Source organism: Polyodon spathula, chromosome 5 (assembly GCF_017654505.1).
Source record: "Polyodon spathula isolate WHYD16114869_AA chromosome 5, ASM1765450v1, whole genome shotgun sequence".
In the NCBI taxonomy this organism is placed as follows: Eukaryota; Metazoa; Chordata; class Actinopteri; order Acipenseriformes; family Polyodontidae; genus Polyodon; species Polyodon spathula.
In genome coordinates, this window is record NC_054538.1 from 39,101,624 (window position 1) to 39,117,133 (window position 15,510).

The 15,510-nt window shown below is 36.1% G+C and overlaps 1 protein-coding gene across 1 annotated transcript; it reads left to right on the top strand.

Annotated features, from left to right (window-relative positions):
• LOC121315942 (beta-soluble NSF attachment protein-like) lies at positions 1-15,418 on the top strand. Its single transcript, XM_041250564.1, has 11 exons — positions 1-215; positions 4,219-4,298; positions 4,907-5,023; positions 7,327-7,373; positions 7,502-7,579; positions 8,075-8,130; positions 10,220-10,304; positions 10,517-10,621; positions 11,006-11,074; positions 11,969-12,019; positions 14,634-15,418. The coding sequence occupies exons 1-11, from the start codon at positions 118-120 to the stop codon at positions 14,733-14,735; spliced, it is 888 nt and encodes a 295-aa protein (XP_041106498.1). The 5' UTR covers positions 1-117; the 3' UTR covers positions 14,736-15,418.
• The last annotated feature ends 92 nt before the right edge of the window (positions 15,419-15,510 follow it).

Sequence of the window (15,510 nt, forward strand, 5' to 3'; positions counted from 1 at the left end):
CAGTAGACTGTCGTGAGTGGGTAGAAGAGACAGTAAATAACCTCTCTGCCTGCAAGCTGTGCCAGATAGACGCATATTTTAATTGTGTACATTTGTATCTCTAAGAAAGTATACAACATGGACAACTCTGGAAAAGAGAAGGAAGCTGTCCAACTTATGGCAGAAGCAGAGAAGAAAGTTAAATCTTCACATTCATTTTTGGGAGGTTTGTTTGGGTAAGAAGGAGCCTAGGGCCGATTAGTATATTGATTATTAAGCTGGGGGGAGGGTGCATTTGTAATCTTTTATTTTGAATAGCTTTTAGAAGATCTGTCCATTTTGCTTAATGTATAAAAAAAAAACGAAACGTTCTAATCAAGTACTGGTGTTTGTTATTTGCAAAATCACTGTAGCAGATTTGTGTCTGTTTAAAATAATAATAAAAAAAAATTGTGTCGCGTATCTCGTACCTCTCTGGCCTTAGAAAGCATATTCAGTTTTCTAAAGTATTCCCAATAGTATTTTATAAATGAAATACATTGCAAATCTTATTGCCGTTTCATTTAAAAGTCCAATAAATTATGCAGTTCACCTAATAGGAAACGTGCAAAATGATGATCAGTAGTAAGATTTTTTCTTGAAACAGTATTTTATGGAAATTTTTGGTGGAAATGTATGATATGAATTCATATTACTCTTAATAAACCATTGCAATTCATTTTTTTTTTTTTTAAAAAGCGAATTGACGGGTGTCAGAAAACACAGGCCACGATACAATACGAAGAACTACTTTTGAAATACTGCTTATGTTTTGTAACGTCACTCTAGAAAATAATCTGAAATATTTGTATTCATTCTTTTCTGGTTTATGCTAGGAAATTGTTATTATTTTATTTTCATTATGCGCTTTTTTTTTTTTTTAATATACTTATGGCAGATGCTAGCAGTATGGATTTTACTGGCTAATGCAGCTGATTTCACAGCTGCCAGTATCTGCACAAAACAGATACACCTTTCACTAAACATCAAAGGCCAATAAAATATTCACATAGTTCAGCCCTGATGTTAAATTAGTGTTTGCAGTATTTTGGGGGTTTCATACTGCTGGCAGCAAAATTTGTACTTGCGGCAAGCAAACCATTTATTGTCAGTAGACGTTCACCTGGTTCGTCACTCCTGTTAATTATGGTAAGCTACGTTACGGTGTATTACGTCCTTTTTTGTCCCTTTTATTTCTGGTTCTTGTGTATGAGATAATGAGTCAGCTGCTGCTGTAAACAAGTAAGTTATAAAGTGGTCACATAACTAGACAAATAATGCTTTAATTTGCAGTAATGTACAATAGTCTCTCCAGCTGAAATTTTGCCAGTGTAATAGAGCCTTGTTGTAGTGCACTTGTGACGATACTGTGCCTGCAACTCGATACAACAATAGTAACCGGTTGTATGAACTTAAAACAAACCGTTAAGGGAATGCCAGAATAAATAAATATCGCAAGCCGGATTTCTCTTTGTGCTGTGAATCCAGATGCAGAGGAAGGCTTTGACTGAAAAACGTAATCTTTTCGACAGAGATTTAAAACGTAATCGTGTAATTTCTCTAATCAGGGAGTGGAGTCTGCTGGCAGACAGGATTGCTGATAGTGTTGTAATAATTAGACTCGGTCTCTCAACAGATTGGTACGCCTTACACTGTATATGTATGGCTCAGGGTGCTAGAAGCATTACTAATCAGTCAGAGACAAAACCTGAATGTTTATTTTCTGTATTGTGTTATATGTTATGTTATATATACAGTACTGCACTTGACTGGAATTGCTTTGTATGTGCATTTTCTGCCTGTTGCAGTCTGCCAGTTATTTTGATCAATGTACTGTTTAAATTGGGGTTCTTTGTGTGTAAAGATGCTTAAACTAAAATATATCAAGGATCTTAAACAATGTAAGTGACCTTTTAGTCTTTGATATTCGTGAAAATATGTAAAATATCAGGGAGGGCCCAACTTGAATTCTTGCAGCAGTACCACAGTGCCACAGACTGTCAATAGAACCCGCCCTGGAACCAATAGCAAAGTTGTATGGCATCCCTTCAGCTTAAGAGTCCCACTCACAGATCAGCTTGTGGTTTTTGCGTCTTTTAAAAATAGTTTCTGGATCCCTGAGTAGCTCACCTGGTAAAAGCACATCCCATAGTGTAAAGCGTGAGTCATAGTCATGGGAGCGCAGGCTCACGTCTTGGCTGGTCTTTGTTGGGGATTCTGGAGGGAGTGTTGCATTGGCTATGGTGCTCTTATGGGTTTGGGAGGCAAATCTGTCCGGGTCTTTTTCCTCATTGTGCTACAACGGACCCTGCTGGCCAGATGCCTGCAGACACCTGAAGGGCTTTGTCTTCCAGAGGCCAGTAGCTTGCTGAGATCTGCACTTTAGTTCCTGAGTATAGAACAGAAAACTGGCTTGGTTGTGGGATCAAAGGATGCCCACTGAGCCTTCAGGTCTCCTGAGCTATGTGGGGAAAAAGATCATTGGACATTTTAAATTTGGGAGAAAATCAGGGGTAAAATAATTGGGTAAAAAAAAGGCTCTATATAAAAAGTGGAGGTAAACTGAAGAGCTGGTGGAATTATTGATGCAGAGGACTAAACACTTATGGCTAGTTTCACAGGCCTCGATTAGCACAAGTCTTGAAATACCGTAAGAAGCCCAAGTATAGTGCTAATTGGAGTATGTGAAATGAGACATTTAAAGTACAGGAATAAAGACTGGTGTTTTAAACAGCAGGGTGTAAATATCCTGCCAAGAGGTACAGTAGCATGCTGCAGTACCCAGCCACTGCAGTGCCCGTTGCTTTAAAACATTACTTTAAGCTAGGGCTGCAATTTAGGGTATGTTTTGACCTTCAGAGGTACAGAACACATTACTGAAAGAAGGTTTGAACCTTCGCTAGTACTTATTTGCATAATTTACAGGTAATGTCACTGTAGCAACTTGTTTATTTGATTGAAAATCCTATTTTACAGGTAATCAGTATAAATGGAATAAAACATTCACATGTAGTTTAAAAATACATTATATAGAACAGTAAACCTGTTTTTATAATTTCAATAAAAATGCACTTTGTGCACGTCATTGATGCTGCTTGCGATATATACAGTAAGCTTGCATTGCAGCAGCACCTTATTTCAGCCAATTAAAAGAACTGCACCAGACTTAAGGTGCCATATAAAGTTACTACTTATAACGATTTGATAGTGGATTTTAATACGACCACTTTTGTTTAAGTAATATCCATTATACAAATCATGAGATTGAATTTTGCATGCGAGTGGAAAAAAAAAAACCCAAAAAACATAGTCTGTGCATACAGCCTGACCATCCTTTGAAGGTTTAAAACTAACTTGGAATTCCTGGCAAGCGAACGAACCTTTGAACACAGCCCTACTTTAAGCCTTAGTGGAGGTAATCTTGCTCTGTAGGAGGTGTGGTGTGGTTAATAAGGATTTACCCTTTTAAGGAACATCATAGTGTCCACATTTTGTTTTAATTGAAGCGATGACTGACACTTGCTTACAATCTGCCCAGCATTCCTGAAGACCTGCTTACTAGGACTGACGTTGATGGGATGCTTAATGCTACAAAATAGACAACTTTTGGAAAGATCTTGGCTGTTTTTGGTGGTTTTCATTCCAATTGAGTTTTCAATTAATTAATTGAACTAATGTGCTTAATTGGACCATTTTAATTGTTTTCAGCTTTTAAACAGTTGGAGATTTCAAGGTAACTGTACAATTTTATAAGTAGCTTGAAATCGGCAACTTTTTAGGATGTAAGAACAGTTAGAGGTCTAATTAAGCACATTGTTAGTTCAACTAAGGGTTTGTTTAAGTAATTGATAACTTGATTGGAATGAAAACCAGCAGACACAGGGAAACCCTGGTCTAGTGTAGTCTTGATTTTACTTGTGCGTCTGAGCTAAATGTATGTGAAATGTTCCAAGGATCAAAGAAAGTCTATATCTTAAAATCTGGAGGAGTGCTACAATATCGCAGTGAGTGGTCTATGGGGGCCCAAAACAGAGAGATACAAGTATAAAATTTAGGCTTATTGTATGCTGTAGTGCCAGCTCCTTCATTTTAATGTCTGATACAGGCATACACTTCTGGTACATACATAGAACCAATTTAATGCTAAATGCTTTAATGTTTAATGCTGTTGCTAATGCTCTTTCTAAATTGTGTTTTTAGGGGAAACTCAAAAGTGGAAGAAGCATGTGAGATGTACGCAAGGGCAGCAAATATGTTTAAGATGGCCAAGAATTGGAATGGTAAGTTTATTTTTTGTTTTTGAAAATAAATATTTTATTATATATATATATATATATATATATATATATATATATATATATATATATATATATATATATATATATATATATATATATTATATTTATTTATTTATTTATTTTTAATTAGTAAGTTTATTTTATAGTGCACAAAATATTAAAATTTTGAATGAAAAGTTTGATAGATAGCACCCCAGAGCCTCTTCACATCTATAAATGCGGCAGTCTGACTGGCTCTTTCTGTAAAAACAGACACTTTACAACTGGTGCATTTTTCTGTTCACAAAACATAACCAGCACCGAAACTTTGCTGTCATTTGGCATTGAAATAATTAAATTCCAAAAAAATGTCCAACCCCATGGAATTCAGCCGTTAACTTGAATGGGGCGTCAAAACCAGAGATATTTACACAGCGTTGGACGGTATTTTTCCTCACTGGAATCGGTTTCTTATAAAACTTTTTAAAAAACCAGTGTATACTTTTATTTCTGAAAAATAACAGCACTCTTTTTTTTCATCTGGAAAGTTTGTTTTTGAGCTGTAAGTAACTATTGAAGGGACCACTGGATTTTTTATTTTTTTATTTCAGCTGCAGGAAGTGCCTTCTGCCAGGCTGCCAAGCTTCACATGCAGCTTCAGAGCAAGCATGATTCTGCCACCAGCTTCGTAGATGCGGGGAATGCTTACAAGAAGGCAGATCCACAGGGTGAGAAATTTAAAAATGTTATTAAAGCAAAGATATGATTCTGTCGTACAGTGGTCGGCAATTAAATCTAACGGTGGGCCAAATAACCCATGGTGAGCTGCAAAGCGGGCTACTTACAATACCCACCACACCCCCAAAAAAATGTGTTGCAGCATGGCACAAGGCATAATGGCTCGTCAGTGAAAAAAAATACTGTTCAAGCTGGTTTAAAACAAATGGAAAAAATAAGTAACAATTGTGATTGTATGTCTTTGTAACCTCCAAATAAATATTAGTAAAATATTATAGCATCTGTGTTGTATCTATTGAGACAAATTAGTTTAGTTTAACATCCTGATATGTTGTAAGTGAAACGTAACTCATAATGACTCCTAACGATGACAGACGCTATTGTACAGCTGAAAGACAACTTCGGTGCTCGCTTTGACTTCAGAATTCCCAGATACTTATCGTTTTTGTCTGATCCGTTTTCAATCAACCCATATGGTGATTTCTTGTCCCATGCAAAGCAAGTGCTTCCTGCAGTCGACGAAGCAGCAACTAGCACTAGTAGTATGTCTGCATGCATCGTCGTTACTGCAAACTGAATTAATTATCAAAGTAAATCTGGAATCATTCTGGTCCACCTATATATGTCCAGACAACTACCGTTGGCTCTGTTTGTGCTCTCCATGTTTGGACCTACTTACACATGCGAAGTGGCTTATTCCACAATGCAATATTAAAAACAGATGCATGAAACAGGCTGACAAAAGAATCTTTGGAGGTCTGTCTATGTATTGCTGTCACGTCTATCACACCTGGTGTTCTAAAGCTGACTGCAGAACGAAAGTGCCATTTCTCATTGAATTTGTTATAACGTAATGAAGCATTTAAAAAAAAAAAAAAAAAAAAAAAAGTTAGTTTTGAATTGTGTTTTATGTTATTCTGTGTTCCTGTCTGTCATATGAGGATTCCAGTACCACAGTGTGGCATAAATGTATCATCACAATCAGCAAGTACAGTACTTTGAAATTGATATCGCGAACACTTAATTTTATGCTTACTCGCAATAAATATTGAAGGTCATACAGGGAGTCCCCCATGACAGCCCTCTTGTGGTAATATTAAAATGAAGTTCTGCTCTCGCTCAGCCCTTGATACAGCCCTGCCAGGAGGCATCCGCGTGCCAGACAACACCTGTCCGCGGGCCGCCATTTTCCAACCACTGCTATATTATGTACAGCTATGGCAAAGTTTTACATTACCTTGAATCTTAGGATGAAGACATAATAAAAATATAAATTAACATAATTTTGATCTTTTATTTAACATTATGTTATCAAAGAAAATCTACCGGAAGCCATAATAGTAGTACATTTCATGTTAGATTTCAAAATGTCACATTTTTCAGTTTATGGAAAACAGCTACAACACAGCATGTAATTAAATATGTTAACGTGACATTATTCAGCAAGTCTCATTAGAATTTATGAAGCAAAATGTGTTATCTATAGCGTGATGGAAAGCTTTTGGCCTTAGCAGTACAGGATCGAGTCTTAGATGTTAGTAAACATTGTGGAGGCTTTGCATGTCAAGAGTCTTATTATCAACCTGAAAAGACTGGATCAACAAACGGTCAAAGTTACAATAGTGGACCTGGTATAAAACCTTCACTCACACAAGTGGAAAAGCTGCTGTTTCATCAAATTTAGCAACCAGTACGTGTAGATATTTAGTGGACATGCATAGCGTGGGCTGGATTTCCAAATAAATGCTGACATGGTTTTATGAACTTGCATATACTTAACTGTCTAACTTTAGTCTGACATGGCTTTCTCCTCAAAGCATTCAGGACTTTGATGCCATTTTGTTTATCTGACTGGTTGCACCAAAGTCTTTGAGTATCATGCGCTTTCTTATTTTAAGCATACAAATTCCTGCAGAGCCATGGCTTATTGCTTAATGGGATTATGGTGTTTTGTGTTATAAACTCTTTATATCAACACGCAATAATGCCTTTGTTGCAGGTGTTCAAAGCAGTGAGGCTACTACGCATCAAAGCTGTTTTAGTGATTCTGGCTTTCAATTTGGTATATTGAAGAAATGTAACTTTTTCATTCTGATTTATTCACTTAATGTTCTTAAAAAAAAAATAAAAAATTAACAAAAGACCCATATATTAGTGTCCATTTAACTAAATGAAGTAGGATGCAACTATTTCTGACAATGAACTCGAGGTTGTTCTTGCCTTGTTCGTTTTGATTGTGTTGTGATCACTGTATTGATCTTTTCATTCCTCTTTCCAAATGCACACCCAATAGAGGCTATCAACTGCTTAAATGCAGCCATCGATATATACACTGATATGGTAAGAAACCTGTGAACTTGTAAACCTGGAGTAAAAAATGTAAATAGTCTCTGTCTTGTACTGGAATGTTTGTGCTGTGGTTTCCATGTCTGGAGATTATCGCCTAATTTGTGAATTCTGATTCACAGGGAAGGTTCACTATTGCGGCTAAACACCACATCACAATTGCTGAAATTTATGAATCTGAAATGGTAGATATCGAAAAGGTAATGTGCGTTTTATATATAACCAGCCAAATGTATAAGCCATATTATAAAGCAAAGAATTGCTAGTTTCTGCAACTGTCTTGTTTCATACTTCTTAAATATCACAATTGTTTTATTACTCTGTGTGCTATTTTATACGAGGAACTACTGTTCCTCTTAATTAACAGTACAACATTATAATGCAAAGGAATTGCCCAACATGTTTGTTTACTTTAATTGCGATTAAGGTTTACAACTGATTTAATAGTATTCAAAAGATTTTATTTTAGTCAAACGCCTAGAACCACCTATACAGTTTTGGTAGGCCAATAAGCAAAACCAAACAGACAGAGCAATTAATGTCACAGAACCCTAAAAGGTAATACAGTAGCACATCAGGGGAATTTTAGCACCAAGTTATGCAGTGGCATAGAATGTAATACAGAAAGCAACAAGCAGAAATTGCAGCTTGTAATCATTTCATTTTTGTACTTTTTTTTTTTTTTTTTGTTCCAGGCAATTGCACACTATGAGCAGGCAGCAGATTACTACAGAGGGGAAGAGTCTAACAGGTTAGTCAGCCTAATGGCTGGAATTTTCCTTTCAAGCACCACTATGAAATAACTGCAGTGCTCATTTCAATATTTCGTGATGTGATCTTCCATAAATGTGGTTAATGTTAGAAATAACCCATGACAGGATGTGTGCTAAGACATATTCATTTTTTTTTAAATAATTACACAAGCTAGCTTTTTTAAGGAAAAAAATAAGAAATATATTATGTATCCTTCCACTGAGAAAAAATAGTCCTTGAAGACTGTTTGATTATAACATATAGGAGGCTGTGTGGCCCAGTGGTTAAAGAAACAGGCTTGTAACCAGGAGGTACCTGGTTCAAATCCCAGTTCAGCTATTGACTCGCTGTGACCCAGAGCAAGTCACTTAACCTCCTTGTGCTCCGTCTTTCGGGTGAGACGTTCTTGTAGGTGACCCTAGTCGCTTTGTTATGGTGGTCCACTATGAAAGGTGCTATATAAAAATAAAGTGATTATTATTATTTCTTATTTAGTATTTATTTGCCATAAACATTACATTGAACTTTGCCATTTTGTAGTAACATTTTTGAGATTTCCCACATCTTAGGGAGGATTCATGGAACAGCCAAACACTGCACTACACCGACACTTGAAGGAGGGGCCTCCCAGTAGTGTGTGTGTTTTTTTTTTTTTTTTTTTTGTAAGACATTATCCTTTTCAGGCTTTGCGGTCTTCAAGAGAAGCTGACCAATAATTTTGAGGCTGTTTTCATGCTGTTTTAACGGGCTTAATTTCCCTAGATTGTAAACCAGCATTAGATGATATGTGGACTAAATGACTTCTGTGTCAGTTTGCACAGTGCTGCAGTCCTTCCCGTCCACGATGAGCACGAGAATTCTATGCTGAACCCGTCCTTGTTTAAAAGCCCAACGGCTGTGTCAGCAGAGAGCAGGAGATATTTAAATATTGTGTACTCTCTAGTCAGTTTTATAAGGCGCTATTTAGTTTAATAAGTAGTTGCCGCTGCTGCATATCGTGTATTACATGCTGAGTGAGCCTTGCATGGTGATTTCTCAGATTGCTTTCAAATAGTGTTACTGCTACTGCTTGCCTCAGAGTTTTCTTTGTTTTGTTATCTGACTAAATAAATACCACAGTATATTTGCCAATTTTTCTGTAATTCTTAGTGATAGAGATGAATAAAACAGATTGTTGAGTGATTTAAATGCTGTTTCAGTTGTATGTTGATGTTTTTACCTACAGAAACACTGTTTAGATAACACCATGTAACAATTTTTTTTTTTTTTTTTTTTTTTTGTTCCTGGGTAGTAAGTGTTATTTCCTAATTGCTTATGCCTCAAAAGTATAGAAAATGGCTATTATTCCCCACAAACTTTGCTTTTGTGATCAGGACAGTGATATTTCAAAATACCACTGTTTCTAGTGGGAGAACGGGCAAATGTGTGTCTTTTCGTTCACATAAAGTCAGAAAAAAACAACATATGAATCCAAATTAACATGTATTTATACTAAAGTAATACAAAGATGACTACAAAAGATTCAGAAGTGAGTAGTTTTTCGAGATTTACGATTATACTGTATTTACAGTAAATACAGTAAACTACTGACTTCTAAATCTTTTGTAGTAATTTTTGTGTAATTAGTGTAATTGTTACTATTAAGGCGTAGTAATATTAATAGATCAGTTGAGTTGGTGATGTCATAGCTGTGCAGTAAGACAATTATTACCGCACAGTCACGTGATCTTGTTCAGCAAATTGCAGTACTTGATTTGTCCAAGCCATTTTATAATCACTATTAGGCCATGTCAACAATACATTCTACAAGTACTAGATTTTACTGTGAAAGAGCCCTTTATTAATTTACTGTTTTCAAAATGTCACATGTTTGATATGTAGTCAGTTAATATTAAAAGAAAACCCTTTTTAATTTCCGTTTTTGTCCAGAACCTTAACAGAGCGTTGTGATGCAATTTCTAACTTTATTTGATGTAAGTAGTACCTGGAGCATGCAGGTTTATGCTTATGCTAAGTCTATTTTTGAGGGATGTTAACATGATTGGAGAGTATTTTAGTCAATTAACAAGCTCATGTCTGTGTTTTAGTTCGGCAAACAAGTGTCTGCTGAAGGTGGCTTCATATGGTGCACAGCTGGAACAATACCAGAAGGCTATTGAAATTTATGAGCAGGTCTGTATTTTGAATGTGTATTAAAACAAGTATATCTTTCAGCATGTTTAATTTTATAGTGGCATTGCTAGAATAAGTTTGCCTGCCTGAAACAAAAATAGATCATTACTGTATGCCTACAGTTTAAAATAAGTGAATGTTAAACCAAATAAAACAAAAAACACATCCATATAAACACCTTTTATACATATTTTGTATCTTTTTACATCCAGGTTGGGACCAATACTATGGATAACCCCTTACTGAAATACAGTGCAAAAGAGTATTTCTTTAAGGCTGCACTGTGTCATTTTATTGTCGATGAGCTAAATGCCAAGGTATGTTTACTGTTTGATTTTTCTAGATTATTTTCATATAAAATTATTGCAGGTACCTTTTGATTCCTGTTGAAAATCTGTGTTTTATGTTCTGTGAAAACTAAAATCTTAGGCACAATCATCAGTCTATACCTTTTTTAAATGATATTTTGCTGTTTTGTACTTCACATGTAATTAATGTGTAACCTCCAGCTCTATTTTTGCAAAGCTATTTTATGATAACATGTAGTTGATGGACAGCTAAGGAAAATCAACCTCAGCCTTTAAAATGTGTACACTGTATTCTATGGCTGGTAAGCGCCATAACAACTTGCCCAATTTACCGTGAGTAGGCATTTTTATGGTCTAATGTGGGGTTCTTTTTTGTTTTATTTTCATGTTCAGCTTGCTGTTGAGAAGTATGAAGAAATGTTTCCTGCATTTTCCGATTCAAGAGAATGCAAGCTGTTGAAGGTACGTTAGATAAAATTGCTAGTTGTAAATAAATTTAATAAAGACATTGAATAAGACTTCTAGTCAAAACCTTTGTCATTGAATTTGTGTTTCTTTTAGTATTTCTTAATCTCTATTGAATATATAATAGCGATGGATGATAAAAATATTAAGAACTCAAAAAATGTTTCCTGGCAGGTAAAATGAACCCAGTAAGACCGCCCTGTAGATATCAGAACAACAGCATGTAGGCTATACTCACAGCACGATAGATAATACAAACTTCTAAAATGTTTTTAAAATGAATAAAAGCAAAAAGTATTATTAAGAATAATGCATTGTTTAATCTCAAACTTGTACATTGTTAATACAGCAAAACATTAAAATACACCAAGAGGTTTGTATCTGGCCTACTTTCAGCATACTTAATTATCAAAACTTAACGTAATAACTGCATTTAACAAACATGCAGGCCCACCTTAAGTAACGTTTTCTATTATTATTTATTAATCCCGAGAGTCACTTTCATCGCTGTCACTTATTAGCAGTTCATTACGCTCAAGCTCCTCCTCATCCTGCTCAGCTTCAATGGCAATGACAGGGACCCGGCGTTTATTTACAATAGTTGCCAGCAGACCAGGTGCGTATTGGAGACAGGCGATTATTTGAGACCTGGCAATTATTTGAAGTTTTATGCTACACATGATTCCCCAGTTTACAGTCCTTTACCTCCTGCATGTCTTCCACCTCATCTGTGTCTGGGAGGTGAGGATATTTGATAGGTGAAGTAACCCATGCTGTGCAAGCCATCTGGCATGAGCTGGGAATAATATGCTGTCATTGTAAATGGACTTGCAGGGTCATTGCAAAGTAGTAACAATAACTATTCATTGCTTTGTTTTGCATTTTGAATAGAAACTGCTTGAGGCTCATGAAGAGCAGAACAGTGAAGCCTTTACTGAGGCGGTAAGTGCCATTCTGATTGATCTACAGCATGACCTACCATGTATGAAAAAAATAAAACCTAACCACTACTGTAAGGTTCATGTGGTTTGTTTAACTATGTCTGTAAAATAGTTAAGAAATATTGTCAATTTAATAGCAGCTAATTTGTTTGAGAGGGCTGTGAGCATAATTTTTATATATACTATGTACATATGAGAGGTTACAAACGAGAGGAGGCCATTCGGCCCGTCTTGCTCATTTGGTTGTTAGTAGCTTATTGATCCCAACATCTTATCAAGCAGCTTCAACAACATTACAACAACATTATATATATATCACACACACACACACACACACACACACACACACACACACACACAGAGACATATGACATACATACATACTGTGCCTATAGAAAGTGTACACCCCCTTGAACTTTTTTGACATTTTGTTGTGTCAGTGCCTCAGTTTCATGCCACCATGGTATACCATACTCCACACTGTTAAGGGGAAAAAAGTTTTTATTGAGGAAAAAATATATATATTAAAAATACAAAACTGAAAGATCATAATTGTCTCCACCCGCCTGAGTTAATACTTGGTGGAAGCTGTGAGTCTGTTGGGGTAGGTCTCTACCAACTTTGCACACCTATTTGACCATTCTTCTTTACAAATCTGTTCAAGCTCTGTCAAGTTCCTTGGGGAGCATTGATGGACAGCAATCTTCAAGTCATGCCACAAATTTTCAATTGGATTTAGGCTGGGGCTCTGACCGGGCCTCTCAAGGACATTTACCTTTTTGTTCCTTAGCCACTGCAGTGTAGCTTTGCCTGTGTGTTTTGGGTCGTTGTCATGCTGAAAAGTGAACTTCTGGCCCAGTTTCAGCTTTTTTGCAGAGGGTAGCAGGTTTTCCTCAAGGACATCTCTGTACTTTGCTCCATTCATTTTCCCTTCTATCCTGACAAGTGCCCCAGTCCCTGTCGATGACAAACATCTCCATAACATGATGCTGCCACCACCATGCTTCACAGTAAGGATGGTGTTCTTTGGGTGATGCGCTGTATTGTGTTTGTGCCAAACATAACGCTTTTCATTTAGGCCAAAAAGTTCCATTTTAGTTTAGGCAGAGCAGAAAATGTTTTGCCACATGACTACAGAATCTCCTGAGTGTTTTTTTGTGTACTTCAAACTAAATTCAAGGTGGACTTTCTTGATGTAATGGCTTCCTTCTTGCCACCCTACCATACAGGCCAGATTTGTGGAGTGCTTGGGATATTGTTGTCACATGCACACTTTAACCAGCCTGTAGTTCTTGCAAAGTTGCCATTTCTCTTGGTAGCCTCTCTGATCAGTCTTCTCCTTGCTCGGTCATCCAGTTTGGAGGGACGGCCTGATATTGGCAGGGTCTTGGCAGTGCCATACACTTTCCACTTTTTAATCGTCTCGACTGTGCTCCAAGGGATATTCAAGGCCTTTTGATGGTTTTTTATACCCATCTCCTTATCTGTGCCTTTCAACAACTTTCTTTTGAAAGTGTCTTGGTGCTCATGGTCTTTGCTTTGAAAGGCACTACCCAGCAGAGGGATCCTATAGAAATTGCTGAATTTATCCTGAAATCATGTGAATCACTACAATTTAACATAGATAGAGGCCACTTAACTTGGTGTGTGATTTTGATTTTGTTCAACCAAGCTATTTCAGTTTTTTATTTTTTATTAATTTTCTACACATTTCTAAATATTTTTTTCACTTGAAAGTTGTGGGGTAGGATTTGCAGATAAATAAAAAAAAAAAAAAAAAAAAAAAAAAAAAAACTTAATACATTTTAATTCCAGGCTATAAGGCAACAAAAGGTGAAAATTTTGAAAGGGGGTGTAGACTTTCTGTAGGCACTGTACATACATACATACATACATACATACACAGATGAACCACTTTTATATCACCTTGATTAATATCATACACCATTTGTTAGCACGATTTTTCAAAAAACTGTCAAATGCTGCATGGCCGGTCTTTATTAAGTAACCACAGGATATAATTAATTTCCAAAGCAACTAACAACCAATAATCATCTCTCCTGATAAACTGAAGAGGCTGCACAAATTTTGTGCAGCCTGTCAAGTGCTGTATGGGCCTTCTTAATGAGATACAGTTCATTTACAAAACACCAACGTCGCCAATTTTTTTATACAGTCTTATACAAATGCACGCAAAAGAAAAACAAGTGCAATGCCTAATTGATAGCTGTCATTGGTTGACAATTCATGCCTTTTTTTGATGACACAAACTGTTTAGTTCCAATTAATGATACAAAACGTATTTGTCCTGTAGTAAACTATATGCATGTGTTTAAATGTGAAGAATGATTAAATGGACAGTATTAAAACACTGCTTTTTAATTCACCATTTGTTCTTTCTTTTTTCTTGCACTTAATGTGCTGTCATATTTAAAAGTGAAACTCTGTTTATATCATAACCCACTATATTGTGAATTATACTTGCATGGCAATCTTGATATAAAGCAGGTTTATATCTATTCCACACCTGTATTTATTCCACATCTGTATTTTATATAATATTCTTACTTTGACAAAAAACATGTATTTATCAATCTTATGTATCCGTCTTTTAGGTCAAAGAATTTGATTCTGTATCTCGCTTGGACCAGTGGCTAACTACCATGCTGCTTCGTCTCAAAAAGACTATCCAGGGAGATGCAGGGGACCTCAAGTGAGAAACTAGAGAATATTGTGGCATGCTGCCTAATTTATTACATTTGTGCAATGGCCCTGTGACCATTATTGGGTACATGATATGTTCAGTGCTAATAGCTGCATTTTTATTTCCTTTAAACCAAAACACTTGTGTTGTTGAACCAAGCAGTGATCCAAGAGTTGCTCCTGTTTACCCTGTTGTTTTCCTGTACTACACTTAAGAATAAGGAGTGAGATAAATGTAGTCTTCCCCTCAAGTGCTTCTAACTACAGATCATCAGTTTATGAATATGTAGCCTTGACAGTATTGTAGTTGGCAGCCAAGACAAAATTGCATTCCAGAGACAAACGTTCCAGCTAGTTTAAAATTCAGAGACTTTCCCCTTTCTCATATAATTACATTTTTATATGGTACTGGCGCAAGTCTGGCGTGATGTACAGTTGTAATTACTTGATACTTACTTACTTTGCAGTGGGATTAATCAGTATGTTTTATATATTAATAAAATACAGATTTTAAAATGAATGTCCACTTTTTAATTTTGTTGAACTATGCTGTGTAGAGGACTGTTCATTTTTTTTTACTTTGCTCATGTTATGAGTATTTATTGAGACTGTTTGCAGTTTTGGTGGACTGTAGAAGCCTGAAACAGTAAGCCTGGCTCCGCCCCCCCCCCCCCCCTGTTTTTTTTTTTTTTTTTTTTTTTTTTAACAAAAACCTTACAGATGCTGATTTTGCTTACTGTGTGTTTCCATCAAAAGCAGCCATGCTTTGGTGCTAAAATGGTCTTCATT